Here is a 27,715-nt window from a genome sequence, read left to right as displayed (position 1 = left end):
CGAAAGAGAGCTTCAAAACAGACTGCAGCGCCATCTGAAGCAAAGAGCATACTTCCTGCGGACACTTTTTTGGCTGAGTGAACCATCTTGTTATGTACTATCATTGGTGAAGTGAACTATCTTGTTATGTACTATCATTGGTGAAGTGAACTATCTTGTTATGTACTATCATTGGTGAAGTGAACCATCTTGTTATGTACTATCATTGGTGAAGTGAACCATCTTGTTATGTACTATCATTGGTGAAGTGAACTATCTTGTCTTGTACTATCTTTGGTGAAGTGAACTATCTTGTTATGTACTATCTTTGTCCGTACTGCCTTGCCAACTTGTCTACCTTTGAACATACCATAACGTCTTGGGCAAGCTGTTAAAATGTACCAAGTCCTGAAAACAGTTTTTAGGATACCCCCTGGGCGGTGCCACTGACTGCCATTCCCAATGCCATTAACATGTTTCTATGCATAGTAGAATTGTAAATGGGCTGATTCATCAATGTCATGCTCATAACTGTGCCTGAACTGCAACAGGGAACTGCTGCTTTTTCTTCCCTAATCCTTATTATCGTTTGTTTGTCACACTCTTGTGACCCGCTATTTCCGGGGTGCCTTGATAGTGGTGAGATGATCGGTCCTACATCCGGGGTGCCTTGATAGTGGTGAGATGATCGGTCCTACATCCGGGGTGCCTTGATAGTGGTGAGATGATCGGTCCTACATCCGCCCTCCTAAACTATTTTCTTTTGTTTTACTTTTTCCTGTTGTTTTATTTATCTATTGATTTGGGTAGACTTCTGAATTTGTCCATCGAGTTGGGTACCGTATTAAGTTTTTCAATAACCAACTAATTAGGCATGACATGAATCTATGAAATGCATAACAATTTATTATCATGTAACATTGTTCCACCTGTTATTAACAAAATTTTTATATATTCACATGTAGACTGCATTTAGCGCTCATATGATCTTATGTAGTTATGACCACGGTAAAACTTACCAAATCACTTTAAATGTTTTACTTTTATGGTTGTTGATTTTTTTTTGTTTCTGTGTCCCAAGTTTTGACGACTCCCCAAAACTATTCCTTGAATAAAACTACTGTCATAACGATGTGTCCAGTAATACTAATTGTTTTATTTCTTAAAGAAAACAAATAAAGGGTCGGTAAACTTTGAGTTCACAAACTGGGTCAGTTTTCTAATCACTCCTTCTGTCTATCCTGACCTCCATTCCCAACATGTCAGCATCGTTCTTAATACTAAAAAATTGGATAGTCATTGTACCATCATCATTGAACCGGATTTGATCACGGTTGAAACCTACCCTGGGCGCCAAGTCGGAGGGCCTGCACGTGGCTGCGAACGGAAGCAGAGTTACTGCTTTTTGCCTTAGTTTTGCAGCGGTTAGTTTGTCTTTTGTAGGCCAAGACTTGACTAGTGTCATCATTGACTGAATAGGCATTACCTTTGTTCAACCTTTTGGCCATTTGGTTTCAGCCTTTACTGGGGCCTTGGTGAAATTGTCTAACCTGGCTGTCTCCAACTGAACGCCCAGGGCTGTGCATAAATGTTTTATAGCAGACATTTTTGTTTTCAAACCAGATTCAGGCGGGTCAGATGCCTGGGCCAATGCGAACAAAAAACTAGCCTTATGAGGTGTAGCATCTTGACCCAAAGGTGGGAAAGTCATCTGGTGGTTCATACAAATACAATGGTCATAAAGACACTATGTTCCGGTTGTATTGTACCAGAGTGGAAGGTGACACAAACATCTTACTCCAATACCATTTTCTGACTAACTTCCTTATTTTAGGTTTTGTTCCCACAGATCCTCCAAGCGAACCAAGCCCATTTTTTATTTTTTAGCGCGTCTGGCAATTTGAGGCCTCTCTACTCTGAACACAAAACCATTTCTCTTTGGGCAGTTTGGTGGGAGGACGAATGGATGGTTTCTTCAATTTTTAATGCGATAGGCTTGCCTTCCACAAAGGTGCAACAACCGTTGCTGTGGCCTTTTGTTGGACAATCACATTCAGAGTTTTGTTTAGTTATCTCAGAGGGGGGTTGACATAATTTATTGTTCCCCCCCCCCCCAGTCCATTTGTTGTTGCAGGGCATCTATGCATGAGGTGAAAGGATCGAGAAATCTGCTGTTGTACCCAGCACACTTTGTTGTTGTCATTGAAGCATATCTCACTGGCTGGGTGCAAGAACCCGACAAGCGCCATTTTTCAAAAAGTCGTTTTTTTTGCGATTATCGATACTGGAGTAATCGCTCACATTGTGTCAAAAGATGAGCTCTCTACGACCCATAGATAAACAGTTGCTAAGTAACGACTCAGTGTCAAGTTGGACCAAATACAGACAAGAGCCCTTGTTTCATTGCAACAAAGTTACACGTTAAATTTCTTACGACAAGGGATCTTGTCGGTTTCTTGCGCCAAAATCCTGCGAAAAATTTTCCAACAAGCGTTCTTGTCGGATTATTGCACCGAACTCGGACACGTCTTTGCTCGGGCCTGCGCAATAAAATTATAGCACTGTCGTTTTTTAGCACTGAAAGAAAGCTTATCTATAATTATATATATATATATATATATGAAAGAGGGCTTGGAAGGCTTTGTGCACAAACTCCTCCCTTATTATTACCTAACCCACACCTTTGAAACTTTGCAGGTGTCCATAGCATTCATGTGACTAGAACCTAACTTTTTAAAAATCCACGCAAACTGCATGTCACTGGGGGGAAAGTGTGTCGCAAACTTTCACCCCATTGTCAGGGCTAGGAGAGTGTGAGTGAGCCCTCTGTGCTGTGTTCTTTTTTTCAAGTCTTCTACCTTTTTGTAACAGGTGTTTTATTAAGAGCCCTTAAGACATGACTGGCAGTTAGGTTACTATAGTTGTAAGCGGTGACAACAGTGATTGGACAAACGAGCAAGCCGCCAAGTTGATCACTCTGTGTTCATTGCGTGCGATCAACAACGGTTTCAACTGCTTATTTCGTTATCAATTAAGAAACGTTCATTTGCATTGGGATAGAGCTGGGAGTGGGGAGGGGGGCTCAAGCCCCTGAGATCTTCACTACTCGCCGCCACTGCATATTATTGTTGTTGTGTGCAGCCGGTGGTAGATATCATGTTGTGCTGAACAGGGAGGGAGGGGGGGGGGGGGAGAGAGAGAGAGGGTGGGAGAGAGAGAAAGGAAGGGGGGGGGGAAAAAGAATGTGTGGGGGAAGAGAGAGAGGGGGGGGGGAGCAAAAGAGAGCTGTGTGATGATTGTGTCTCTTTTCCACCTCCGACCATCATGGACAGATGTTTAAATCAAATCTACATTGACCATTGATGATTGGGTACATGTACAGAGAACCTCATCACATCCATGGTGGTGAAGTAGAGTAGAGTTGGGGAAAGGGCGAGACAGATAGACATGAAATAGAGGGTGGCAGGATGGGTTGGATGTTGCTACCATAAGAATCTTGTTTTATTAAAACAGCAAAATTAATGGATCTCATCCCTTGACATCAAAAGCTTTTCGCGGGAAAGTTTAGTTTTAGTATTAGTAGAGGCTTTACGGCGCTCGCAACCGCATAAGGTCATTGTCATGAGCGCCAGAAGATTAGAGGTGTTTCAAGAGAGAGTAACAAACATAAAAAGAAGAAGGGGGAGATAAGGACGATAGATGATAGGAAAGAAGAAGCAAACCACACCAGAGCACCCGCCAACCACCCACTTGGGGGAAATAAAAACAAACAGATTTACAAATGACATCACTGTTTAATAAATCAGTTGACAAAAAAAAAAAGGAAGTGACATCACATTCGGGACGGGTTGGACGAATCAATACATGTATACACAATGAACAACTGCTCCAGAAACCAGCAACATGATCATGTCGTTGTGAAATGATGCCAAAGCTTTGGCTGTGAAGTATGAAACTAAACTGAAATTGTGAAATCATTTCCAATTTCTACAAAATACATCGACCCCCAAGCATATCTCAGCTCATTATTTATTCCTTGCAACAAAGTAACAAAGCATCATCCCCATTCAAAGAATCAAAGCTAAATTGTCAGTACATTTACATTACATGTACTTAAACTATCAAACCCACGTCATGTCTAGAAGTCATGTTTTTCAGACAGACACAGTAATGTCTTGTACAGTATTTTATTTCCATTCTTCATTCTATGGATCATCTCCCCTATTTAAAAAACTCACATTTCAAATTTTCTTCAACAAGATGTGCAACATATTCATACAGTCAACTACGGAGAGTTGATGTCGTAGAGGGAGTGAAAAAAAAAAAATTGACTTGACTGTAGAGACTTGAACTTGAAAAGAAGAAACAAGTGCTGGGGCCCAAGAAAAAGATCAACTCAAGCGAGTTCAACACAAGTGGAGACTGCGTATTATGTTCTTTTTGGACCTCTGAGGTTTCGTCAGCAGGTGGTAAGACTGTAATAGACAAAATAAGCAATCTCTGTACGTAACATTGTTGCATCAATTTGAATTACCTGTTAAACAAAGGTGTCCATATATAAAAGATTTACCTCTATTGGTTTGTCCCCTTGAAAGCTGCATCCAGCCATATTATATATCAGCTTATCGAATGTTCAGTCAATAAAAGCTAAAACTGCCTACTACACAACATTCAGATCTAGACACATTGCTTTACATAGCAGAAAGAGTTGAGAACACCTCGACATACTGTACCATAAAGGAATTTTCACCAAAAAAACCCAAAACAACAAAATCAGGTAATTGAATCCGTCACCACAGCGATAAGAAAAATGTTCCGTGGCACACACATCTAATGAGGAAAAATATTACTATATATATATGTATTTTAAAAAAGCAACAAAAAAAACTATTGCATGGTCAACGAAAACACATAGTCACATAGACATATAAAAGACAACGTAAATATTAACTTCTAAACTGTACAAAGCAGTTAGACAAGTGAACAGTACTACAGTTCTCTGATCAAGAACAAGACAAACTTGTACAGTGGAGTCCACTTACTTATACTATAGCGAGTCCAGAAAAAGCGAGAAGTCTGTTATTAAGACACTATTCTAAAACCTCGTTTTTTTCTCTTCTTTCCCTTTGTAAATAAAATACTGCTATAGCGCGATCAGACACACATTCGAGTCGGTTATAGCGGAATGTTGCTGCTGCTGTGCACAGTGCATAGGCCGATTATACATATAATGTAAAACCTCGCCAGTTGAGAAACTTGTTGGTGATCTAGAGAAACAAAGAATAGGACAGCCCATGTGTGTCAACAATGAAGACCGGAGCGACTGAGTAGGGAGGGTGTGGCATGCGCAGACAAGCAGAACGCATCACCTGATAGGACAGCGTAAGCCTAGTTTAGATTATTAAGGCCTACCATGCCTCTCACTTCTTCTCTGATGCGGGGATGGAGAGGTCACAGTGCTGTGATGGATGTAGCGAATGTGCGATGTGCGCAAGCTGACGGAATGCACCACAGGGTGTGATGGGGTGGGGGAAACACAGCGGACGAGTTAGCCTAGAGCCCTTTCTTTCTGATCGCCAACCTGTCAGTCAACACCACTAGTGCTAGAGAAAGAAACCCGATTCGATTTTTGATCAAGTAAGACCAAGAGGTCATGTTGGGCAAAATCATCATGGGGGGAGATAGCAAAAAGAACTAAACAGAACACCAAACTCATAGATTAGGCCTACTTTATTATTTCCCTTGAATTTATTACTGGATCCCTTATAGCGAGAACCCTGCTATAACGGACATTTTGCACCGGTCCCCTCCCTCTCGTTATAACAGGATTCCACTGTATATTATTATTGTAAAACAAAACTGCCTTTCATTGTCCATATTTGTGAGTTGAAGTCCACACTCAGAACTTACACAGCATAAAAGAAACAATTTCTTGGAAAGATTAAAGATACCGGTACCTTCCAAAAGTCTGATGCTAGTCACAAAACTGAAAACAGCAACGAAACAAAGCTTGAAAAAAGACAACCACTCACTTTCACAGAGTAGAACTAACAATTATTATACAGAGGAGTGGTGGACTAAGCAGAAAAAGACCCACTGAGGATGAACAAGAACTACATTAAAATGAAGTATGTGTGCTCTGATGATGTACAGAAAAGGAATGCACTGTAAACATTATTGTTGTAATTTGATTCTTTCGCACCCCCTTGGATAATATGTCAAAGGCCATGACTGCCTTTCAAACTGCATTGATTCTTTGAATTTTATTGTCTTCAGACAATAATAATAATGAAATGACTGTCAATTCAAGATAGCACAATTTCTCAACAACTCCCAAAGATCTCTATACTGTCCATTTGAACAATACATGGACCTCTCACACAGCCGCACAAATTGCTACATTCCCCATGCAGCCAGACAAGAATATGAAAGATGAAGTGCATAAAATATGTCGTTTTAAAATTTTACTTCAACAGAGACCCCATGGTATACATGACTATAAGAGAAGGAACTGGAAACAACAATGCATGTAATGTGGAAACAAATATGCGATACATGACTGTAGTCTTTTACATCTTTAGTGATGTAGTCCAGGATTAAAATGGTCCCCTGTTTATGGTGTTGTCCAGTACCTTTCGACTTGAAAAAGCTCTCATCACCATTTCACAATTAACTCCCTATGTCTGCTAGTTTATTCCAATATTTCCAGTATACCATCTCAGTCCTTCATTGTAGTTTGTTAGCTGTACACTCGTTCTCATCTTGGGTAACTGATGAAAAGCTATGCCAGACATCATCAAAGTCAGAAGATTTTTAAAAAATTGAAAGTTCAGTCTTATCACTGTACTAGGATGCGCATAGCAGGTGAGCACAAATAATTCAAATATCACAACAGGGACGGACCAAGTCTTCTTTTATTGAAATGCATCATGTAGGCATGTAAATGATGAAAACTAGAACGTTTTTTGAACAAGCAAGGAACAGACCCTGAATCACATTGAAAGCCGAGCAAACACATTATAATAAAAGACCCATAAAAAAGAAAGTAACTCAAAAATAGGTTTTGCAGTTGTTGATCAAAACACTGTTGCAAAAAGTACAAGAAGACAGCTATCAATTACACACGGAACATAAAAATGTCTTGCTAAAAGATTTCCAAATACTCTGTGTGATAAGGAAATTCCAGATTCAATCCAACAAACTAAGTCAGCAATTGGAAAAAAATACACACACATAGCAATGAATGGCTGTTACACTGTGAAATCCATCTGACTTATTGGGAAATAAACAGCTGGAAAAAAGTGAGCCCAATGCAAAAACCTTTTTGAACATGACTGTTACTCAACCTTCGGTTAGGAGGTGATGAAGATTTGTCCAGCATTCGGCCCATTCACAGAGAAGTACTGATCATTTATTTTGATATTATAAAGAAATGTGCATTTGAAGCAAAAATGGTAGAATCTTTTGATCAATTCCCTGAGCAGTGAGAACTATGAGACAAGAGTAGGAGAGTTGGTTAGGCAGCCAAAGCAAATCAGAGAAGTGTGCAGCACACACTAAATACTGTTACTAAATCCATATCTTCTGCTTCACTAAATACTCAGTTCTATCAAAATCCTTTCTAATCTGACACTCTCACTTGACATAACTCTAAGCACCCAACCAGTTTTCTGTATGCTGTTCATAAACATGGGTGTTTGAAAACCAAAAATGTTATAAAGTTAAAACAGTAACATTTACTTACGCAGAAGCAAAATGCTGCACTGAAATTAGCAAACACTAAGGAGCACTGATGAACCATCCACAGAAAACAGAAATAGCAATATAAAGAAATTAACGATGGAAAACAGACAGTTGTCCTACATCTTAAGAGTTTCATCCTTTTCCGAATCCTCTTTCATCCTGATTTCCCAGAGAACAGCACCATCACAGAGATAGTGGTGCAGCACAACAGAAATCCCACGATTAATTTTTTTAGAAAAGAAAAAAAAAGCATGCACACATGTCCCTTCATCCGTCTTCTAGATCTCATTTCCCAAAATTCTGTGTTTACAAATCAAAGCATCATCGCTTTCATCTTCAAGCAATTTTCCTAAAAATACTTTCAAATATTCAAACAGAAGATGACAAAAGTAATTTTTATAATGAATCGTTATTCTAGATGGTTTTATCCGACTGCATCAAACTCAAAACAGGTACAAATAGCACACTGTAAAGACGTGAATGAGACACGGCCATTGAATTCTAATCATGATATGCTATACATAATATACAAATGAGATGATTTAGCAAAGAGGACCATATGTCGGACTAATGTGTTCCATTTATTGAAACAGAACACCCTTGAATCAAGGGAATAATTGAGATTTTGTGAATTATAAGCGACACTGCATCCCTCATAAAACCAATCACCAATCTTATACAAAATTGGACTCTTGATGAAAACACTTTTTCTAAAACTAAAACATCTTCAACTTCAACAAATAATATGTTTAACCCTATCTGTACGTTGCGTTTTACTATCGTATCCATACGACGCGGGGAACTCTGCGCCACCACTTTCCAAAGAGGAAATTTATTCATTAATCCGATCCGTACGCTTTGCACAGCAGACTTACACAGGTGTCCTTTTGCTATTTTTTTTTATCGCAAGAGAGGGAATGGGAAGTGGTCGTTTGCACATGTGGTTGGGAGAGCAGTTTTCATGACATTATTTTAAAACTAAACCCTCATATCAACAGTCACCCTAAATCATAATCATAATCGCTTAGCTAAGAAATCATGTAGTCTAAAGTTCTTTAAAAGCATTTCAATAGAAATAAAACAGAGAAAAACACAAAGATAAATTGTGAAAACAGTTCAATTTCAAGGAAAATATAACAAAACAACACAGTGGGGTCCACCCTATTCAAGACCCACGAAAACATCTCATCAACTCCTTTGACAGGCACATTTCAATTTCAACTACTTTAACAGACCTGAAAATGTGAATCTCAGCCCGACGAAAACACACATATGACATCAACACATTTACATGTATAGACAAAAGCAGATACACATTATACGTAGATATTTGGATATTCCATGTCCAGGAAACCAGCACAATCTACTTCCGCTAGATTCAAATCCAAACCCTAACCAAAACTTCCATCAGCTCTTCTTCCCCATCCCCTGAGAGACATTGAGGTCTTTACTCTTACTTTTGCCTGTGCTAGATTTAACCTTCTTCTTCTTGTGGCCGGCAGGAGCCACACCACCATGAGTTTCTTCCTTCCCTGTAAACTGCCCTCCTGTGGCATTGTAAGCGTTGGTTGTACTGAACGTGCCAGCATTCTGACCGCTGGCAGTTGAATAGTACACCGCACTCCCCTGAATACTCCCTCCACTCCCTGAAGCACCCTGACCTCCTGCCCAAGTCTGACCAGTGGCTTGAGGAGACTGGCCGCCACTCTGCTGGCCAGAAGCCTGGTAATAGCTTGAAAGCTGGCCTTCTGACTTATTATATCCAGCCTGTGCGTTGTGGACAGCCGTTCCCATCAGACCAGGTACCTGGCCCTGACTTACTGTTGGGAAATTCCCAGAACTAGCTGTAGCCTGACTTTGTCCTTGAGGGTACCCAGTATTTGGGAAATTTTGCCCTTGATAATAGGTACTATTCTGACCTTGCCATTGGTTCATACTTGGGCCTTGGTTCTGGACTACAGTTTTATTCTGCCACTGTGCATTACCCATACCTTGGCTCTGCCACTGGCCCATCGTTTGACCTTGTCCTTGGAAATTTCCCATGGTCTGACCCTGCCCTTGGAAATTTCCCATTGTTTGACCTTGCCCTTGGAAATTACAAACAGCCATATCTTGTCCTTGAAAATTTCCCATATTGTGCTCTTGCCCTTGGAAACCTCCCATAGTCTGATTTTGCCCCTGGAAACCGCTCCCACTTTGTCCACCAAAATTTTCCATTTTCTGGCCTTGGCCTGGCAAGGATTCAACACTTTGTGTTTGTCCTTGTACATTGTTTGCATTAGGGGCTTGTCCATGAAAGTTACCCATATTCTGTCCCTGCCCTTGTGATTGAAAGTTATTCATAGTATGGGACTGTCCTTGGAGGTTGCCTATATTTGGACCATGCCCTTGAAAGTTGCCCATATTACGATTTTGCCCCTGAACGTTACCCATATTTTGGTTTTGGTTTTGGAAATTGACCGTATTTGGACCTTGACCTTGGAAATTACCGACATGTTGTCCCTGTGATTGGAAATGGCCAACATTTTGACCTTGTCTCTGCAAATTGCCTACATTCTGACTTTGACCTTGACCATGGAAACCACCCATATTATGACCTGGCTTTTGACCCTGGACATTATCAACATTCATGCACTGTCCCCTCCACCCTCCATTGCTTGGACCACCACTACTGGAACCGTTCAATTGACCGCCACCATTAGGACCACCCACACCCTGTCCATTCCCCGGACCGCTACCATTCGCAATATTCCTTGGGCCCCCATTATTTGGACCGCTCCACTGACCCCCACCATTTGAACCATTTCTTCGGCCACCATTATTTGGGCCATTGGGACCACCCCACTGACCACCTCCATTATTTGGACCATTCGGACCACTCCATTGACTGCCACCATTGGAACCATTCCCACGGCCACAACTATTTGGACCATTCCACTGACCACCACCATTATTTGGACCATTGGGACCATTCCACTGACCACCACCATTATTCGGACCATTCCACTGACCCGGACTGCCACCATTATTTGGACCATTCCACTGACCCGGACTGCCACCATTATTTGGACCATTCCACTGACCCGGACTGCCACCATTATTTGGACCATTCCACTGACCCGGACTGCCACCATTATTTGGACCATTCCATTGACCGCCATTATTTGGACCATTCCTAGGGCCACCATTGTTAGGACTATTCCACTGACTGCCATTATTAGGACCAGTCCTGGGGCCACTGTTATTTGGACCATTCCACTGACCACCACCATTATTTGGACCATTCCACTGACCACCACCATTATTTGGACCATTCCACTGACCACCTCCATTATTTGGACCATTCCTGGGGCCACCACTATTGGGACCATGGCAGAACGGCCCATCCTGAGGGCCTCTTGGACCGTTGCCCCACCACTGGGAACTATTCTGTCTATCGTTCATACTGCCACCCTGATTGTTCTGTGATTCTGACTGTCCAATTCTCTGTTGAGGGGAATTTTTTGCACCCCCTGGAGGCCTACCACCCTCTGAGTCTTGACCCGGGGGGACAAGTTGATAGCGGGCGGTTTCCCCGCCGCACGACATGATGTGATCAAACAGCTCAAACGCTGACCGCTTGCGTCGGACACACAGGTAGCGATCACGACCTTTGCCCCTGCTTTTGCTGCGCAAATTCAGCTTCCGGCATTCGTCATGAATGATCTGCCGTTCATCGAGCCGGAAGTCACTGGAGAACACCAGGTCTTCCTGGCGCTCAGAAGCGGCGTAGTTTTCGATGACCTCCCGCACACGACGTCGAAAGTCTTCCGTGATGCCCTTTGTGGCGCTGAGTCCCAGGCCCTCTCTGTTGAGAACACTTTTCAGTGAAACAGGCTCAGCAATTCCAGAACCATCCTTCCCGACGCCACCACCAGACCAACCCATTTTCTGAAGCAATTTGTGTCCAATGTTTTCATTGCCTATGACATCCGACGTCTCATTCATTTCATTTAATTCATTCAGCATTTCATCCTTGGATATTTTAGTATCCGAATCCACAGCCTGCTTTGTCTTAATAATCCAACACATTTCTCTGAGTTTCTTCAAACCCTGAGCTGCTGCGATATTTTTTGCAGAAACCTTTGACCCAGCGTTAACATCCGCCAACGTCTGATTCTCAATCTTTAACACACACCTGGCAGATTCTCCTTTGAAAAAGTATTCGTACTCAAGCAGCATGTGGTTGAAATCAGCGCTCCGGCGCAGTGTGTGAGCAGGGGTGCAGTCTGGGATCGGTATTTTCGGTTCAACAATCACAAAGTCCTCTAGAGGCTTATACTCATTGTATCGCCGCTTCAAACAGGCGACATCAACGTTGGACTCTTTGTGCTGGGACGGAATTTCCCCCGGCGCTGGGGCACTTTGTGGGGAGTCTCGGCACGAGGGAGCTATCTTACTCACATTCCTCGCCAGGGGGAACTTAGAAGGAGGTGGTGGTTTACTCTTGAATTCTTCTTTTGAGCTCTGAAGCTCTCGACTGTTGGGATCCAGCTGCACAACCCGCAAGTAGGGCATTAGGATAGCCTGCAAAGCAGCCTCATAGGCGTTTGTCTTTGCATCCTTCACCTTGGAGCCCTCCCCCACTCCTACCGTGACAGTGTCAATGAACACACGACATATGAAGTGGGTGGTAGTTTTCCCAGCGAATACAGGCTCTGTGTTGAACTCAATCCGAATTGGGACGCGATTTGCGGCTGAATTGAGTTTATCCTTCGCATTGGGTCTGTCAGTCCTCAGTGCCATTACCTCATGTGCAAGTTTACGGAATTTTACCAACTGCTGGTCTTTCTCAACCTTCCACAACTTATAGTACTCCTCCTTTGAAAGGAGTGGCTTTGCCTCTGAGACCTTTGAAAAATCCATACCCATAGGTCCGCTGTTTTGTGCTCCTCGATTAGAAAAGTCAGAACCAGACCCGTAGCCACCCCTGCGACCTGCAAACCCACCTCTCCCTGCTGCTGGCTGGCCAAAGCGGTACGGGGTACCAGTGCCGCCATTAAAAGTAAAATTTCCATTCGAATGTTTTGGATTCTGTTGAGCCTGAAAACCCCCTCTGGTGGGTAGCGATAACAAGGGTCGGGGTTCGGAAGGTGGACCGCCTGAATTTTTGGCAGGATATCCGGCCGAGTTGCCCTGAGACCTGTCCTGGCTACCACCTAAGCTGTTTTCACTTTTTGACAATGATGAATCTGGAGGTTCAGAGGCTTTGACAAACTGGATGCCCATACTCATAGGCTTCCGGGGTCCCGACCCCCCTGGCCCAGCTCCTAATCCGGACGTCTGCATGTTGCCCCCAATGTCACCCTCAGAGCCTGAGGATAATATACAAAAAGTGAACTGAAACAGATTTGAATGCCAGAGCCAGGAGAAAAGCTCTTGTTCGTAATATAATATACCTATAAAATGATTCATATCTACAGCTAAGGGAACGACTCCCATGACCCTCATTACACTTCTGTAGGATACAAAAACGTTTTATTATTATTGTGAAAACCAATCTAAATTTATTACATAAATAAATGTAAACACAGCATTGTCGCAAGGCATTGTGTTCACTTATTATACCCTTCAGTTTATATAAAGGACAAAACTCTCAAGCGCCCCAAAACACAAGTCATGACAAGACTTTGGATTTACACAGGTGCTGTGGGTACAAGCACAATTGACATAAGAGCGCTGTGACAACAAACAGGTATCTATGTTCAGGGTTCATTTTTGCTATGAATGACTATGGGTCAATTGACCCACTCAGGCCAAAATCAATGGGTCAATCTTGTGAGTGATGGATCAAGTTTGTAGGCAACATGCATGGAGAGTTGTTCTCGGTTGTTTTTCTATAGTTAAAGTACATGTCATGTAAGTGTTTTACAGAGAAATAGTGGATTAATGACTTACCAAAAATGTCTGCTTGTGATTCTTGAAATTCCCATTCCTGCCCTCCCTTTGACTAGCAATGACAATGAAAAAATCCATTTAGATCCAAATTGCTTAAAAACATGCTTGAACGAAAATAAAGTAAATTCTAAGAACTATGGTTTATAAATTTTAAAAATCCATTCAAAAATTTAAAAAGTTATTGGGATTTTTTTTGGCCAAATTTTTGTGGGACTTTCATCATGGAAAATATTCCCATAAAGTGGGATATGTCTTGATGAATTTTGAAGAAAAACTGTTCATAAGCCAGTAATGATTTAGAGTATATGAATGAAACTGGGCATCTTCGTGTGATTTTTAGAGATTACGCGCCCCCGCATGCCGGCAACTCATATTTTGAATCCGTGATCTAGTTTCCAGCTCTAGTGTCAAAAATAAACCCTGTAGATCTATATTCAGTTATTTCAATATGCCTGATTTCAACTCCAGTTTGAGCTAAAATAATGGGAGAGGGGACGGGGAGGGGGGAACAGGGATCACGGACTAAAAAAGAATGTAAAAAATGTAAAAAAAAAAAAGAAAATCAGGCGACTCACCAAATTTTGGACATATATTTGGTATCTAAATCTTAAAGTTAATTCATTTTCCCTGCCTTTGACATAAAAATGGAGAAATGATATGGGTTTAACGCCCCCTATCAACACTATTAGGTTACTTAAGAGGTGGGAACTCCTAGTTTAACGTACGTCTCTGAAAGGACCGAGCCAAGCGGGAAAACGTGTAAAATGCCTTTCCGAAGGAGAGCTTTTGACGTAAGAAATTTAAATATAAATATATATAGATCTATACATCTTTAATTTAATAGTAGAGTTTAGAGGGTTGTTTTTTTTTTACAAAAGAGATGGAGTTGTTGCACCCGATGTCAGAGACAAATTTAGGGAGAAAATGGCCACCAAAGTTTATGGTCTTCCTAATCTTAAGTGTCCTTGGAAAACTGCTGATTTTAATTTTTTATGCCTTTGATCAACGTTTTTTTTCCCCTCAGTAAAATCCAAAAAATCATTTTAAAATTGCCCTGCTGCCCTACGGTTTGAAAAATGTTAGTTTCTTCCATTCATTTTCTTTTTTTGACAAGAGCCAGATTTCACCAAGATGCGACACAAATGGCTTTATCAGGGCAGATACGTGTGGATACATGAGAGTGTCAGGTTCTACAATTGTACAGAGCTATCAGCAAACAATAAGCCCTTTAACATCACATCACCATAGTCTGAAAGATTGTTTGAGCACACACTAGGTTTGTTCACCCAACTCACCATATATATCCTATAGCTCCCACCTTTATGTCTTCCTCCAAGTTATTTTGACCAAACTATTCTACCATCAAATAAATGTTTACAGACATCTCAGCCCACTAATATAATCAAATTTGAAAGCTCAACAAACCAAGCTCCACTCAAAAGCTGCATGCTCAGTAAAACAAACTTCTCCTTGCGAGGGAAAATGCAACATTATTTATTGTTGAAGTAAACGTGTATTGTCTGACAGAGTGAATACACGTTCGTCCTTTGTTTTCTAGAGGGTTCAGTTTTCTGCTTTTGACATTTAACTTCTACAAATGTGAACAAGAAAAATTCCTGACAGGTTTATCCCTTAATTTCATTTTCATATTAATTTTTTTTCATTGGCCAAATTATCAAAAACCAGTCTAGTAAATATCTTATGAAAACAAAGGTTGATCAAAATAATGTCATGAAACAACTTGTTGAACTTGAACACAAAAGCCACAAAAAACTCAACCATTTTTTTTTAAAAAGAAAAAGAGAAGTCCACTAGTAACCTTATTTCACCCGACATGTCATCATTCAATGTTTTGAAAAATGCAGGCTGTTACAAGGATGGCGAAGGAAGAAAAAATTATGAACTGCAATTTTGAGATGAAAAGGCTAATTGTTGAACAAAGTATTCATTGGATCACTTTACTTTTTTTTTTTTAAACCAAAACTAGCAACTACAACAACAAAAAAAGATCATGGACAATATGCTACAGGGATGAAATTGCACCAGAAGTAGATTAAACAAACAAAAAAACAAAAAAAAAAAGAATTTTTTACTCTGAAAGGATTATAGGATTTTCCAAGGGTAGACTCAAAGACCAGCTACATACCCTCTGCTCAAATTGTGTCCAACTAATTGTCCGAAGCCCTTATAAACGAATCTGCATAGTTCTGCTTGGCTTCGGCTTGCTTCTCCTCCTCAATACTTTCAACAAGACCTTGGCTTCGTTCGCGGACCTCAATCATAACAGGCTGGGGGTACGAACATCCATACATGGTCATGTTCACAAAGCATCGAGACAAGCAAACAAGTCTTTCCATTGGCAGCTCATCCACATTGTTGGCCAAAAATCGTTTGCGAATATTCCACTCAGTGTTGCTTTCAAACTCATCTCTCATAGACTCAACATCAGTCACACCACTGTTGGCAGGTGTTGCTTTCAAACTCATCTCTCATAGACTCAACATCAGTCACACCACTGTTGGCAGGTGTTTTCTTGGACTTTTTACCCATCTTGATTTGAAGCTGTATCACTGTATTGTGAAAAAAAAAGAGAGAAAAAAGAGAGATTATTCATAAACCTGATTGGGTATGCGTGTGTTTACACAGAGAGAGAGAGAGAGAGAGAGAGAGAGAGACACAGAGAGAGAGAGAGAGAGAGAGAGAGAGACAGAGAGAGAGAAAGAGAGAGAAAGAGAGAGACAGACAGAGAGAGAGAGAGAGAGAGAGACAGAGAGAGATAGAGAGAGAGACAGTGAGAAGGGGGGAGGGGGGAGGGGGGAATAATTAGTCTTACGGCAGTCTTAAACCTGCAACCACTCCAGTTGGGACATCAGAAGGGTTTGTTGTTTGGTTGTTTTTATCAGTCCTGCCTACGCAGTCATCGGTCTATGATGGCTACTGTTCTCCTCCACTGGGCTGCCCATTTCAACTTGGTTCAATTGTATTTATAAACAGTTTTACAATCTGAAAGTGAATAATAATCTTGAGATAAATAACTGAAGCTTTAGCTTTTATGCGTTCTCATTTAGCAATCTTTTTCAATTCAGTACGGTAACTATAATTGTCTAATAAAAAATTTCTAGATCACTTGATTACTTTTTTAGATTATAAAAAGAATTGAGGTTAAAAGATTGAGGTTTCTGAATTCTGAAAGCTGGTTAAACTATCCCTTTTGTGATCAACAGAACAATTCACAATCTTACAATTCTCATTTTGTTATCGACCAAATATAATATGATAACGCGTGACACAAAATAACTGAACCCTCGGTTTTAGTAATAACTTTTAAATGAAGGCATAAAATTTGACCAAATTTAGTACAAACCGGGTACTTGGTTCATGCAAAAATCTAGAAGTGTATAAGATTCAGTCTATAAAAAACAAAAAAATTGACAAGGGATTTTCGAAACAACCTCTAAATACAAAATAAGCTTATATGCTCCAATCAAATCAGATCCTGTTCTATTTTTCTCTTGAAACCTTCGATACACCGGTAATCTGTATTTAGATCTATTTCAGATATTTTCTATTTTAAAACCGGCATGGTATTGTTTTAACACTAAGTCAAATCGTAAAATACAGCAAAATTTTTTTTCTATTTACAAACAATAGCAATACATGTACTAATGTAGATCTAGATCATTTCTATAGCACCCACTCCCGTGTGAACGCAGCTTAAGGCGTTTTACATGATGGGGTGTTTACGTACACGGTACGCAGACACCTAGCCTCGGTGTCTACGTACACTGTAACCGGCGACCGGGCACGTAGTCTCAATGTGACGTACACGGTAACCGGGCAGTTAAGAATTCCAAGTTCAGTTTTTGTCATCCAGTGTTGCCTTCAAACTCCAGCCCTCCCCCGACTCTATACCGTTTTTTAAAAAATCAATAATTCCCCCATTCCAGAGCTCTATACTTCGTAGCGCACAGACTTTGAATGAACTTTGGTGACCCCAACCGGTTCTCACAATGTGATGCGAAAGCACAGGTTCACTGACCGGTAATGATGGCGAGCCCAAAAAGACGCGTGTATAAATTTTTCTTTTTAATTCAACAAGTGACAGCACGGGACAAATATTGGTTTATTTTCATTCCGGTTACCGTGTACATAGATACTGAGACTAGGTGCCCGGTTACCGTGTATGTAGACACATGAATCATGGTACGAACAATATTCATGCGCGCGCACCCATACGCACACACACTCACGTACATCTCACACACGCACACACCTACTTTCTTATCACACGTGCACGCTTACACACATTAGATAAAGGCCTAGCCCAGAGAAGGCCACCTTCTCGGCCAAGCCTATGTCTCAGTTTGTGTTGTATGTCATGATGCATTCCGGCCTGAATTTCCGGTTATAGCTTTTAGAGTACGCTCAGTAGGCTGAGAAACTGAGAAAGCTTCCACAATTCAGGCAGAACTACAATATTATTATGTAGAAACGATGGCTACAAGTGGGCTACTGGCATTTCAAATGGCATGAGAGCTAATCAGAACGCTGCATTTCAAACAGCACGGGAGCTATTCAGAACGTGGCGTTGCAAACAGAGCCGGCCAATCACATTTCAATAAAATTTTTACCTAATTTAGCAATGCCAGTGAAAATTTAATTTTTCGCTTAAATAACCCTTTTTTATTTGGTACCTAAGAAAGAATTTTCAATTCTAAGAATTATGCTTATTTTAAGACATAAAAAAGTTATTGGGTTGAAAAGGTTGGCAAAATTTGCATGACCCACATATAAAAAAATACTAACAGTGGACCACGCAGTAGCAGATGCTGTAAGATAATCGACGATATTTCGGTAATTAATTGGAGTGTTAGAGAAAAACTTGACTACCCGATGTGTTTTTGGGTGGAGAAATCATTTCTGCCGTCAGATTTACTAACCATTTTGTAGATATTTTGTTATATATTAAAATTTGGGTGTACATATTACGATTTTGCGAAAAGGGTTGTCGGATGAGTCCATTTTATTTACAGCATCTTCTCACAACATGTGATCTTTAAGAATATGTTGGCAGCATGACTAAATAATGGCAAAGCTTTCTTTGATGACTTTAGACCATGCCAACCTTAAAAGATTTATAAGTTAATTCAATCTAGCATGCTTAAAATTAAAAATTATTTTCCCCCGTTGAGACGCAAGCACCCCGAGGCGAGATATAACTCGCCTCGGAATACCCCCATTGCGATGTTACAGGGGAACAGAGAGAAAAACAAGCGGATGCGCACACCCGCCATTGCCCTGTTTCAAGTTACCAATGGACGGGCTCGCAGGGTTGGGTTGATTTAAATCAGTTGATTTTTTAAATTTAAATCAACTTGATTTTTTAAATAAAAATCAGTGATTTAAATCACTTTTTTTAAAATTAATTTTTATTCAGTTTTTATATATTTCAACATTCAGAATTCCCTTCCTTGGTTTCATAAAACAGATATAAGGTTAAGTAGACTAATATAATCATGTTTAAAAGTCTGCTTTCCCACCTTTCACTGTAAAATAATACAGTATTCAATTTACTTTTTTTTCCATAATTGAAATCAGAGCTGGGTTGATTTAAATCAGTTGATTTTTTAAATATTTCAATCAACTTGATTTTTAAAATAAAAATCAGTGATTTAAATCACTTTTTAACAAATGTATTCAGTTTTTACATATTTGAACATTCAGAATTCCTTTCCTTGGTTTTATTAAACATATAAGGTTTAGTAGACTAATATAATCATGCTTAAAAGTCTGCTTTCCCCCCTGTCACTGTAAAATAATACAGTATTCAATTGACTTTTTTTTCATAATTGAAATCAGGGTTGGGTTGATTTAAATCAGGTCGATTTAAAAAAATTTTTATCAACTTGATTTTAAAAACAAAACTCAGTGATTTAAATCACTTTAAAAAAATGTATTCTGTTTTTACATCTTTAAATATTCAGAATTCCTTTCCTTGGTTTTATAAAACAGTATATAAGGTTTAGTAGACTAATAAAATCATGCTTAAAAGTCTGCTTTCCCCCCTGTCACTGTAAAATAATACAGCATTCAATTTACTTTTTTTCATTATTGAAATTAACATTTTCTTTTTCTTTTTAGACAAACACAAGCGCGTGCACACACACACACACACTGTAATAAAATGCAAGTTTATCTATGCATAATTACCCCCCACCCCTTCCTTTTAGACTGACATTTTCTTCATTTTTTGTCTGTAGCCATAATTCACTGATATATATATATACTATTATATAGCAGATTAAGGCTTTCTTTTGAGGTTGCTTAATTTAATCATTAGTTTAAAATAAAGACAATGCATTTTGCACTAAAAGAACATACTTTTAGCAACCAAAAATCGCGAACTGTGTCGACATTTTTTAAAAAATCAAAAAAATCTGATTTAAATTTTTTTAAATCACGATTTAAATAAAAAAAATCGATTTTTTTTATTTTTATGAAAAAAATCAAAAAAACCACCAACCCTGCGGGCTCGGAATAGTCAGGCGAGGATTTGTAGGTCACATACATTCGTCGCGAGAGTGAGGGGAAAATAGCCGGCTTCCGTGCGAAGCCGCTCCGGAGGGGGGTAGTCGTGCATTTATGATCGGGTCAAAACAACTAGTCGCCACATAACGTTCAAATTTGAGCACACTTCAATGGATAGATAGATCTATTACCACCTCGGCGTTGAAATTCAAGCTATTTAAAATTTCGGCAACCCGATACGAAAGTGTTCCAGACACCAAGAGTATCTAAGGTTAATTTAACAAACTTCAAAGTCCACAAGTACCTTCTAATGTCCAAATTGAGTTTTATCTATTCGGACTGGGGTCCGAAAAAAATGTTATATTTATTCAGACTCAGCTTCTAAGAGAGTTATGTGAGTGTGAGGAGGTTACATAATATAACTGTCGTCGGGGGTTTTAGGTAAAACCAGAATTAGAAAGTACATGTCCGAATAATTCGGACTCGAGTCCGAATAGAGCTGCGTTGCCAAGTTTCATTCCCACTGGTCCAGAAATAGAGCAGACCGAGGTTGAAAAAGTTAGTCACCTACACCACGACCTGGTCCAAAACTTCACCCGCAAACGGAGACCAAATTTTAGCCGCGCGGGAAAGCCCAATTGGCATTGTGCTACCTAATTAATTGCAAAACATCCAATTATGGGGAAAAACATGGGGGCATGCTGTCCTGTAACCCCCCAGACATTATTTTTGACCTGTCCTCCCCCCCCCCCCCCCCCCCCCCGTCCAAAACTCGGAACTTAGACATACAGTCTATAAAAGGAACTACAAACATCATTACAAAGGCCACCTGCGCAGACGAGTCTTTTGTCTATTCTCACCCGGTGGGCGTTCACCGTTATAGCCTAGGCCAACCAGTGAAGCGTTCACCCTGAACCACAGAATTTTACACTGTGATAACAGAATTATAGAATTCTGTGCTGTGAACAAACATTCTAGGCCCATTCCATGTTACATGATGACATGTGTTACATTTGAGCTCTACTTTCAAGAATTTCAAAGAGCTTAGTGACAAGACCATGGGTGTCAGGAATAAAAGTATTGTTTCTTGGAAAGACATAAAGTCAGTTTGAACTGTTGTACCTTTACAAGTCATTTAGGAAGTAACTTTTTGACTGACATGATGGTGAAGTGGCCGTTACGTGTGTTACGTGAAGAAAATGCTTCATTCTACTTTTCTGCAGACTGTCCCAAATTTCTTCAAAGTTGACGGTCGGAGTCAAGACAATTTTTTATACACTCATTGTAAATGGATGCTGAGCATTTTCCTAGCTTTAGAAAGAAAAAAGAATGAAACTTCAAGAAATATAGTCAAAAGTAAACATTACGTGTGTCACATTTTTTTTTTCTTTCGTGTGTTACATCTTCAAATCAGAAATTTCAGTTGGCATGTAGAGTCAAATTTAAAAAAATATTTGGTCACTTTTTGCAAAAGCAGTGTGGCTGACAAGGAAACAAGCATTGGTGATACCTCAAGCTGTGGCAAAAAGGTAAATATTTTACATTAATTCAATTTTTGTGTTTCATTGTGTATTTCATACTATAAGTTTCTGAAACTGACATTGATATCAATCAAAGTTGATTAACTTGTGCATTGGAATTCAAAGATCATCTCATTAAAGACTAAATTTTAAATATTTATTAGCGACCTCTTGCCAATACTGGTGTATAGTTCGGGAAAACAAACAAAACAATTTAACAAATATTTCTGTAAGTACTTCAGAACATTGGGAATACTGTACTACACTGGTGGATTTCAAAATCATGCCAGAACAAGATTAAATGCAGTTTGAAAGTAAAATTCACCTATTAAAAGAGACAGTAGACATTTAGCCTTATTCCCTGTCAAATTTAACTTTTGTTTTCATTTCCTTCCTCAGTTATTCGTCCACCCAAAAGACTATAAAAGCAGCGTGCAAAGATGACACAACAGATGACCCATCTTACACAGTCAAAGAAAGTAGAAGAGAGGAGAGAATAATAAAAAAACATGTTGGAATGATAGAATCTGACAGGAAGGAATACAGAAAGTATGTCCTGAATGGTTACAAAGCATCGGCTGAAGAAGAAGGAACGTAGCGCCAACACCAGCCACGCTGAAGCTGCAACACTAGCCAGAGAAGGATACAAGAACAAGCAGGCTTTTTGTCAAAGTACTCAAAGGCTGTGAATAAAACACCCTTTTCTTTCCTTGGATCACCATCAAAGAAAATGTCAACTTTTAGTGGTGTTGTTACATCAGTGCAGATATGAAGAAGGCATTCATGATGGAAATGTAGATCTGAAGCTCATGCCAAATACTTCTCACAAAATGAGATTGACACTATGAGGACCCCTGGCAAAATATAGAGATATATATAGAAGTTTCTAGAGTCAAGAAAGTGAACTGAATGATTTGGGAACCTTGCAGAAAAGTTACCATGCATTCAAACAACAAATAAGATGTCCAGTACTATGTTTACTCCTTAGAGGGGTTTAAGAATGCAAGTGATCCATCTCAAAGTGATGACTGTGTGGTCAGTATTGGGGATTGGGTGCTTGTGAGATGTGATGAGAAAAAATACCATGGAGAAGTGACAGGAAAGGGGACAAGAGGGTTATGGTGACTGTCATGTCACATTTTACAGGAAAATGGAAGTGGCTTGGAATGAGAGATGAAATTTACTGAACTATAGAATCATAAAATGTCATTATAAAGTAGTTCACTACCCCAAAACCCATTTTGTCCCCTGGTCAATAAAAATTTCAGCTTCAAACATCAATTTGTTCCATTGTGATATGTTTCAGTATGGTAATTTGCTTTTCTTTGCCTATTTCTATCATTACTTTGAAGATTTGCACGTTTTGTATGAATGTAACACACGTAACTTTTGATGTAACACACGTAACGTTACATGTGTTACACGACTTCCACCCCATTCTACGAGATTCAGGGACTTACTTCAAAAGAACTGATATTATTGAGTTATTTCTTACCGTCAACTTCACACGTTTATGGAAGCATTTGATTATAGCTCTTTTTTTTTAATGTGTGGGAAAACTTCTGTACGTTTTGTGTTTCGTGTGTTACATTGTCACGAGAGGTGGACATTCTCTCTAATGTGGTCATAACATGCATTTAACCAGGAATTGTTTTTGCATTCCAGTAAAGTACATGCTAGGACAGTACACAAACATAAAGATAACAGGATTACTTTATTCTATCATTGAAACAAAACATTCTTTACTAAATGGTATTTTTGTCTTTGCCATGACATTTTTCTCTCACTTTTCACCACGCTTTTTTTTATATGAAAGGGACGGTTTTTACCATTTTTGAGTTCAGAACTACACCAATAAACCTTTCTGCTGAATATATTTCCCATGGTACTGAGTTGATTTCATCAATTTCATCTTTTTGCATTTTGGTGGACCGCTCGAGGAATGGGCCTCTAGATCTATTACTACTGTTAGTGTTAGCCCATAAGCGTGCAATTTTGTCTGTGGGCAGTGGAGAGAGAGAAAGAGAGAGAGAGGAGTAGCGCGAGAACTTCCGGGCAAAACAAAATGGCGACCTGCGTAGTTCGGCTCGATTTGGAAAGTTAAATAGCCATAGCATCTTTGTAGACAACCAAATTAATTTACTTTTGTTTTTTAACATCATTTTTAAACTTTGTTTTGGTCAATTTGATCCTCCACACCGATAGACAGTATTCAGAAAGAGACAGAGAGAGAGAGAGAATAGATCTTGCGAGAACTTCCGGGCAAAACAAAATGGCGACCCGCGTAGTTCAGCTTGATTCGAAAAGTGAAATAGCCAAAGCATCTTTGAAGACAATCAAATTAGCTTACTTTTGTGCTATAACGTAATTTTTTCTTGGCTTTTATCAATTTGATCATCCACACCGATAGACAGTATTCCAAAATGAGGAAAAACAGGTCTTGTTTCACACCGGGTGAGAATAGCCTACGCTGGCAAGTCTCACCCGGGGTGAGAGGTAGAGTCTAACCACGTCACTGCGCATCTGTTTGGGTGTGCAACCCCTGGTCTCCTGCTTTGTTTTGGATAAGAACAGCGAAAACGAGGTCACTTTCTGTGAGCATGCGAAGAATGCAGCTTATTTCACTTTCGTTTTGGAGGTTCCTGTCAACACACGTGATTCTACGGTGTCGGAAAGTTTTGCCCATTCATATTAATGGTTTTTGTAACCGGTATCGGTCAATTTACTAAGCGCTTGAGTAGTCGATTATTTAGCACATCTAGTTAATCTAGCTCTAATGTATCGTAGAATGTTAGAATCGATAAATACTATCACAGGCTGCTTCTTAATGCCCAGGAACATGCCAGATAGGGTTGCGCACTGAAGCAGACCAAATTTGTGCAGTCCGTTTCAGTGCGCAATATCGGCTTTTTTGCTATTTGGCATTGACAGATAGTGTGGCTTCTAGGCCCTTTGGTTGTTTTACTTATTAAGTTATTTCTTTATGACCTGCATTGTGCACTGAAACAGACTGTTTTCCTTCCATTTGGATGCATTGTATTGCCATTGGAAGATGATCAGTTAATGTATTCATGTCAAAATTAATTAATATGGAAATTTAACCCCCAAAATGTTCAATTTCTTCTTTTCATGTCTTTTTCTTCTTCTTTTTTGTCCTTTTCCTTTAAGAATACTAGTCTAGGTATAGTCTAATTCTTGTTTTCTTCTTTCACCTCCTTGTGTCCACAGCACCTTTCTTTTTCAATTTTTTCTTTTCACGTCTTTTTCTTCTTCTTTTTTGTCCTTTTCCTTCAAAAATACTAGTCTAGGTGGTAAAGTCTTATTTAATTCTTTTTTTCTTCTTTCGCTTCTTTCCCCTCCTTGTGTCCACAGCACCTTTCTTTTTATCCATTATCAAAACACATACACACGGTGTAAGGAAATCTCCTGTTAGGGGGCGCACAGCTCCCAAAAAGAACACGCCTCATTGACCTTGGCCTTCCCTTTTATGGTCAGTACAGGAACTTTTTGCAAGGAAAAGAAGACAAGGCCAGGATAGAGAAAGATGAAAAGTGTCAGAAAAGAGCTAGATCTAGATCTGTAAACATGGTACTATTGCGCACCCAACCAGACGATATGTTGCACCAAACAGACACCTTGCGCACCAAACCAGACACACGTTACCAAACAAACACCACCACAACATATAGAAATTTTAAACTGCTGTTACAGTAATGCGCTACACCGTATAGAGAGGAAGTTTTTCTAACTTCTGGTGAAAAAATCATGAAGATCGACCTGTAACTTCCAGAGATATCCACAAAAGATCGCTTACTGTATATCGCACCACAGGATTAACTCTAGATCATATTTTTATTCTCACCCCGGGTGAGAATGAAAGTGGCTATTCTCACCCGCCCGGAAGTTCTCGCAAGATCAACTCCTCCCCTCTTCTCTCTCTCTCTGTCTCTTTCTGAATACTGTCTATCGGTGTGGACAATCAAATTGACCAAAACAAAGTTAAAAAATGATGTTAAAACACAAAAGTAAATTAATTTGGTTGTCTACAAAGATGCTACGGCTGTTTAACTTTTCGAATCGAGCCGAACTACGTGGGTCGCCATTTTGTTTTGCCCTGAAATTCTCGCGCTACTCCTCTCTCTCTTTCTCTCCACTGCCCACAGACAAAATTGTACGCTTTTAGTAGGCTACAGTTGTAATGGAACGTTTGTTCACGGCACAGAATTCTACAATTTTTCTGTTATCACAGTGTAGAATTCTGTGGTTTAGGGTGAACGCAAAATTTGGTGAACGCGCACCGGGTGAGAATAGCCACAAGACTCGCCTGCACTATTCTCACTCCGGGTGAGAATAGAGGTGGCCGGTGAGAATAGCCACTTCCCATTACAAAACATCAATCATCATCATACTCATACATCGTCATCATCATAAACAATATCGGCTTGCACAAACAAAGTATTGTATGTGCAAGCCAATTAAACATGTCAATGTGCTGAATAGCCAACAGTTGAAAAATTCATTTCACCGGCTACCGACGCATCATGTAGATCAAGAGAGACACTAGAGTAGATCTATTCTATAATCTCTAGACTCTAGAAGGTCAGGTCAGGTTTGCGACCTGAAAGTGGCTATTCTCACCCGCCCGGAAGTTCTCGCAAGATCTACTCCTCCCCTCTTCTCTCTCTCTCTGTCTCTTTCTGAATACTGTCTATCGGTGTGGACGATCAAATTGACCAAAACAAAGTTAAAAAATGATGTTAAAACACAAAAGTAAATTAATTTGGTTGTCTACAAAGATGCTACGGCTATTTAACTTTTCGAATCGAGCCGAACTACGCGGGTCGCCATTTTGTTTTGTTCTCTCTCTCTCTCTCCCCTGCCCACAGACAAAATTGTACGCTTTTAGTAGGTTACAAGTACAGTTGTAATGGAACGTTTGTTCACAGCACAGAATTCTACAATTTTTCTCTTATCACAGTGTAGAATTCTGTGGTTTAGGGTGAACGCAAAATTTGTTGACACGCGCACCGGGTGAGAATAGCCACAAGACCCGCCTGCACTATTCTCACCCCGGGTGAGAATGCCTTTGCTGAGTCTGAGCTGGCAGTCTTGGTTGGTTAGGACAGGTCTACTCTGACTCCTGGGCCTGGCTCTGGGATTGGGGAACTGGGATAAAATTGACCTAGATCTAGATTTCTAGATCTGGATTAACCCAATCTTTTAAAGCGAAATAACTGGATCAATAAGGTGCTTACCTAACTGGAAACTGGGGTTTGAATCTAAGAAAGGAATAGAAGGCAAAAATCTATTTAAAAAAGAAGTACAGAATTGAATGCTTCTCCGTGCTGCTCAACGGTGAGATCGTCGTGAATTGTGACGCCATTACCGGAAGCGGAAGTGGGATATTGTCCTATCCAATAATATCCAAATAAACAATGGTCCAATAATGATAGATCTGCTCGTTCTTGCTCCTCTTCCTCCTCCTTCTCCTCCTCATCCTCTTCCATCATCATCATAATAATCATCATCATCATTATTGTTATCATCATCGTCATCATATTCGTCTTCATACTTCAATCTGTGAGTGGTTGGCGGGTCCTCTGGTGTGGTTTGCTTCTTCTTTCCTATCAAACATCTATCGTCCTTATCTCACCTCTTTTTTCATGCTTGTTACTCTCATGTATCAGTATCACCTCTGATCTTCTGGTGCTCATAATATGACCTTATGCAGTTGCGAGAACCGTAAAACATCTACTAAAACTAAACTAATATGTACTTCAATCTGTTGTTATTGGGTTTTTATAAATTAGTTGTTGTTTTTTGTTGTTTTTGTTGTTGTTGTTGTTGTGTGTGTGTGGTAGCCTATCCGTTCGAAATGTTTGGAGCCCCGAAGAGCGTGCTCTTCGCCAGGGCCACCGCCTCCCTTGGCCCTTGAGTAGGCTAGCGGGTGAGGCAGTCCAACCTCCCTGAATCCCCCCCGAAGAGATGCCGGGCCTCCGTGGCGGGGC

General features: G+C 40.0%; 1 protein-coding gene across 1 annotated transcript; it reads right to left on the bottom strand.

The window, feature by feature from the left end:
* Nucleotides 1–8,613: 8,613 nt before the first annotated feature.
* Nucleotides 8,614–27,088, bottom strand: LOC101849577. The gene is made up of 6 exons (XM_013090067.2): nt 26,963–27,088; nt 16,173–16,229; nt 15,829–16,114; nt 13,660–13,711; nt 13,402–13,408; nt 8,614–13,076 (listed from the first exon to the last, which is right to left on the bottom strand). Exons 2-6 carry the CDS (start codon nt 16,207–16,209, stop codon nt 9,130–9,132), a joined length of 4,329 nt encoding a protein of 1,442 aa, XP_012945521.1. The 5' UTR covers nt 16,210–16,229; nt 26,963–27,088; the 3' UTR covers nt 8,614–9,129.
* Nucleotides 27,089–27,715: the final 627 nt, after the last annotated feature.

Source organism: Aplysia californica, unplaced genomic scaffold, assembly GCF_000002075.1.
Source record: "Aplysia californica isolate F4 #8 unplaced genomic scaffold, AplCal3.0 scaffold01131, whole genome shotgun sequence".
NCBI classification, from domain to species: Eukaryota; Metazoa; Mollusca; class Gastropoda; order Aplysiida; family Aplysiidae; genus Aplysia; species Aplysia californica.
This window is presented reverse-complemented; position numbering and strand designations above follow the sequence as displayed.

Coding starts and splice junctions, on each gene's coding strand:
- LOC101849577 (XM_013090067.2), bottom strand. CDS start 16,209: ATGGGTAAAAAGTCCAAGAAAACACCTGCCAACAGTG. Junction 16,115..16,172: donor GAAAACACCTGCCAACAGTG/GTGTGACTGATG, acceptor CTGCCAACAGTG/GTGTGACTGATGTTGAGTCT. Junction 13,712..15,828: donor ATAAGGGCTTCGGACAATTA/GTTGGACACAAT, acceptor TGTCATTGCTAG/TCAAAGGGAGGGCAGGAATG.